The sequence below is a fragment of the Nannospalax galili genome, unplaced genomic scaffold, assembly GCF_000622305.1.
Source record: "Nannospalax galili isolate Female #2095 unplaced genomic scaffold, S.galili_v1.0 scaffold324, whole genome shotgun sequence".
NCBI lineage: Eukaryota > Metazoa > Chordata > Mammalia > Rodentia > Spalacidae > Nannospalax > Nannospalax galili.
Genome location: NW_008353027.1, coordinates 4,054,971 through 4,059,300, shown reverse-complemented (window position 1 = coordinate 4,059,300; position 4,330 = coordinate 4,054,971). Strand labels below are relative to the sequence as shown.

The following is a 4,330-nucleotide window of genomic DNA, read 5'->3' as shown; positions in this document are numbered from 1 at the left end:
TCATTACAGCTTAAACATATTCAATAACAATTTCAAGAGCAAGGATACGTCTCTTTCAAAAGTGGCTGTAAATGTTTAGGTTCACAGTTGAATTAATACAGTTATACAATATTCTGCTCAGTATAAACCTTTTCAGACATGAAATTAAATGAGGTTTTAACCCTTAAAAAAAGATCTCCAATTCATTAGTAAACCACACAGTTTCATACAGAAAAATTCATTTTTAATGCAATTGACACTACGATGCACATGTTTCTAATCTGTATATATCTGATTATTACTAGTCATAGTCAGTTACTTTCTGAGCTCCTTGGCATCTGAGCATGGATATGAAGTCATCAGGTAGATTTCAGTGGTAATGTTTTTCATGTCTGCTAATTATTAAGGGGCAAATTTTTATGCTTTGAAGAATTTTTTTTTCTTTTTTATTTATTTATACGCCCACTTCCCAGACAGCACTCTCCCATAGCCTCCCTCCCCCGACTAGAGCCTTTATACTCTGATATCCCTGCTACTGTCTGCTGTGTTGTCGGCACCCCCAGCCATTCCCCACTACTTGTCCATCTGGTGAATCTAGTCAGCCTATCTAGAGGTCTTGTTTTAGGAAGATCAGCTCTTCTTCATCTAGCAGCAATCGGTTGTCAGTATTCCTTTGGATAAGACTGGGGTCTGCTGTTCTTTCCCAGTACTATGCTGGGTTACTATCTGGGAGTCCCTTTGGACTGTTTTAAGTACGAGAAGATCAAGTGTCAGATTCCCAGGGGCTGGAGTTATAGGAAGCTGTGAGCCATCCAATATAGGTGTTGGGAACAGACCTCAAGTCCTATGGAAGAACAGGGTCCACTCTTAGCCTCTGACCCATCTCTTCAGCCCCTTTATTTTTTATTATTATTTTTATTTATGTAAATGTGTTATTTCTGTGTGTGCACCAACTCTTTTACCATTTTCAATTTGATTAGAAACAGCTATAAAACAATTTAAACACTAGTGCTTGCAACAGTACCTTTGGCCTCTGGACACATGTACACACGGACACACACACACACACACAAAGAGTTGGTGACTGTATAAAGGATTGTTTTATAGGATTCAAATTTCCAATCCTTTTTCCTCAGCCTTTCCAGTGCTGGGATTATAGGTGTGTTCCACTGTGCCCAACTTTGAAATTTTTTTAAAGCAAAGGTCTCATGTAGCCTAGCTAGCCTTGAACATACTGTGCAGCACAGGGTGACGATTCTAAGCATGCTCTGATCCTTCTGCTTCCACCTCACAAGTGCTGGGACTGTGTGCTGAGCCGCCACGCCACACTCTCTTCTCTTCCCTTTCTCTTCTCTTTCCCCTCTTCACCTTCTCTTTCCTTTCCTTTTCTTTTCTTTTTAAAAATATTTTGAGATAGGGTCTCCTTTATAGCTCTAGCTGGCTTTTGTAGACCAGGCTGGCCTAGAACTCACAGAGATCCAGTTTTTTCTGTGTCTTTGCCAGATCTCTCTCCTTTGCTTACTCCTTAATGTTAGCATTTCTTAGGGCTTTACCTTTGTATATTTCCACTTTGACTAGATGCCTAGACTAGATAAATTCATAGAGTCAGAGAGTAGAATAGTGGTTAACAGAAGCTGGAAAAAGGGAGATCTGGGGAGTACGTTTTAATGAGCGTAGAGTTCCTTCTTTGGATGGTGAAAAGTAAGAGTTTTCTGGTGATTGTTACACAACGGTGTAAGTGTATGTTATGCCACTGAACTGTACTCTTAAAAATGGTTAATATGAGCACTTGGGAGGCAGAGGCAGGAGGATCTCTGTGAGTTCAAGGCCAGCCTGTTCTACATAGTGAGTTCCAGGACAGCTGGGGCCATAGGGAGACCCTGTCTCAAAAAGACCAAAAAAAAAAAAAAAAAAAAAGTTAATATGATAAATATGCTAGGTATATTTTTCCACATTTCAAAAAAAGAACTTTGAAGTAAGCTATTAAGATACACCCAAGGAAAACATTGACAGTCAGGAGGTGAAAGGCAGGACAGTGTTATTCTATGTTTTCTGTTTTGGTTTTAACCTGTATAAATACTTCCTAGATAAATTGTATCTGTAAATGCATGTACAGCCATTCAGTTATCAGAGTTATTTTCTAGTGTCACTGTGGATACTTATATTAATTAAGCAAACTCTCATGCAGTTTGGAACAGAAGACTGCAACTATACATTTCAGTGTAGATTTATGCCATGAAAGTGGATATTTCCCTCTCTTCCTGTTTGTTTCTGTGAGACAGAGACTTGCCATGTGCCTTGGGCTGTCCAGGAATTTGTGATCTTCCTGAGTGCTAAGAGGACTACAAGGGTGTGTCACCACACCTGACTGTGAATTATCATTTTTAGCTCTTTGTGCTGAATGTCTGATTTATTCAGAAAGTATGTATTATATGCTTCCTATGATGTAGAAAGTATATTGGGCATTGGAAATGCAGCATTGAACAAAAGAGACAAAATTTTCAGTCTTTACTATTGATATTGGATGCCAAAAAACACCTGTCTTGATAGAGACAATTAAGAGCAAATGACATTCAGAAAGTATGTCATTTGAAAAATGAAACACTTTGTAATAAATAAATTTACAAGCAACATATTCCTTATTACACATTTTAACTAGTGCAAAGTATAAAATTTACTTTTTTGTGTGTGTTTTCATGTATGTACATGTTCATGTGTGTTCTGGTACATATGTGTGAGACCAGAGGTCACCTTCAGGACAGACATCTACCTTGTTTTTTGAGACAGAGCCTCTCACTTCTGCTGATGGAGCCCCAGGGATCTTCCTGTTTCTGCCTCCAGTACTGACTTCTTAACTGTGCTCTAGGGATAGAACCTGGGCACTCATGCTTGCATGGCAAGCACTGAAACCGTCTCTCCAATGCAGTTTTAAGTACAGAAGGTCTCTGCTACATATTTGTTTCTGTATCCATATAACTTATAGGAAAAGCAATAAATTGGTCAATCCTAAACAAAATTTCCAGTCTTTAAAAAAAAAAAAATCATTGTTAGCCGGGCGTGGTGGTACACGCTTTTAATCCCAGAACTTGGGAGCCACAGGCAGGCGGATCTCTGTGAGTTCAAGGCCAGCCTGGTCTATGTAGTGAGTTCCAGGCCAGCTGGGGCTACAGGGAGACACTGTCTCAAAAAAAAAAAAAAAATGTTTATTTTGGTTTGTTCTGTGTGTATTTATTTGTATACACACATTCTTTGTGTGTGTGTGTGTGTGTGTGTGTGTGTATGCACTGTCCAGAGGTTGACTCTGGATGTCTTCAATCATTTCTCCACTTTGGAATGACTTTTGTTAATGGATAGAATCTGGACTAATGCCTTTTCAGTTAACCCCAGCAAAACCGTTTCTGAAAGAGTCCAGTGGGTCTTTGCCAGTTTGTTAAGTAGCATATTATTTTGGCAAGTTATTTAAGCACAGGTGAATTATTGGTGTTTAGACTAAATTTGGTAGAACTATAGACTATCCTAATTAGTGTGGCATATAATTATAATAATGTATTCTTATAAGAAAAACTGTAGATATTTGTCAATTATAGGCAAACATGCAGTAAGCTCTACTTAAAAGTTACAACCCAATTAGAAACTTCCAATATTTTAACCTTTGGCCTTTGATTTTTCTATAAAAAGCAGTTTGATTTTGGATGAGAGCATCAAAATAATACAGAAAGTATGGCTGTTTTCCTTAAAATTAAAAAGTTTGGTATGATTTTTGCAAAAAATAATGAGTAAATAAATATGGTTTTACAAATTTTCATTTCAGTTGCTTTTGCCAAGAGTCAGTTATTTGACATTGGTAACTGACAAAGTGAAAAAGCACTTTCAGAAGGTTATGAGACAAGAAGACGTTAGTGAGATATGGTTTGAATATGAAGGCACCCCCCTGAAATGGTGAGTGACTTTTTCTTCATTGTTAAGCATTAAGTATATGCTAGCTTTGAGAAGGCATGTTGCCCTGAAAAAGTTATACAAAGTTCCATAAAGAAAGAAGTGAAGCCCAGCATGGTAAACCTGTAATCCCAGCATTCAAGAAGCAGGAGGATTGCCATATGTTTGAGGCTACCTTGGTCCATATAACAAGTACACATTGCAAGACCCTGTCTCAAAAAAAGGGAAAGAACAAAAGGTAAAAGAAATGAGTAGTCTATCTTGTAAATAAACTCTCTCACACTGCATTAACTAGACATGGTCAGGCATACCTGTAATCCCAGCACTTAGGAGGTGAGGCCAGGGATCAGAAGTTTAAGGTCATCCTTGGCTACATAATGAATTTGGTCTGGGCTACAAGAGACCCTGTATCCAA

The 4,330-nt window shown here is 38.2% G+C and overlaps 1 protein-coding gene across 2 annotated transcripts in view; it reads left to right on the top strand.

Annotated features, from left to right (window-relative positions):
- Positions 1 to 4,330, top strand: part of Atg5 (autophagy related 5) — a 132,684-nt gene that overhangs the window by 12,304 nt on the left and 116,050 nt on the right. Inside the window, exon 3 of one of the 2 annotated variants that reach the window (XM_008850300.3) lies at positions 3,791 to 3,918. The exons of the other annotated variant lie outside the window; for it this stretch is intronic. Coding sequence (XP_008848522.1) covers positions 3,791 to 3,918 — 128 coding nt within the window. The remainder of the gene's footprint in view (positions 1 to 3,790; positions 3,919 to 4,330) is intronic. 2 annotated transcript variants of the gene reach the window in all.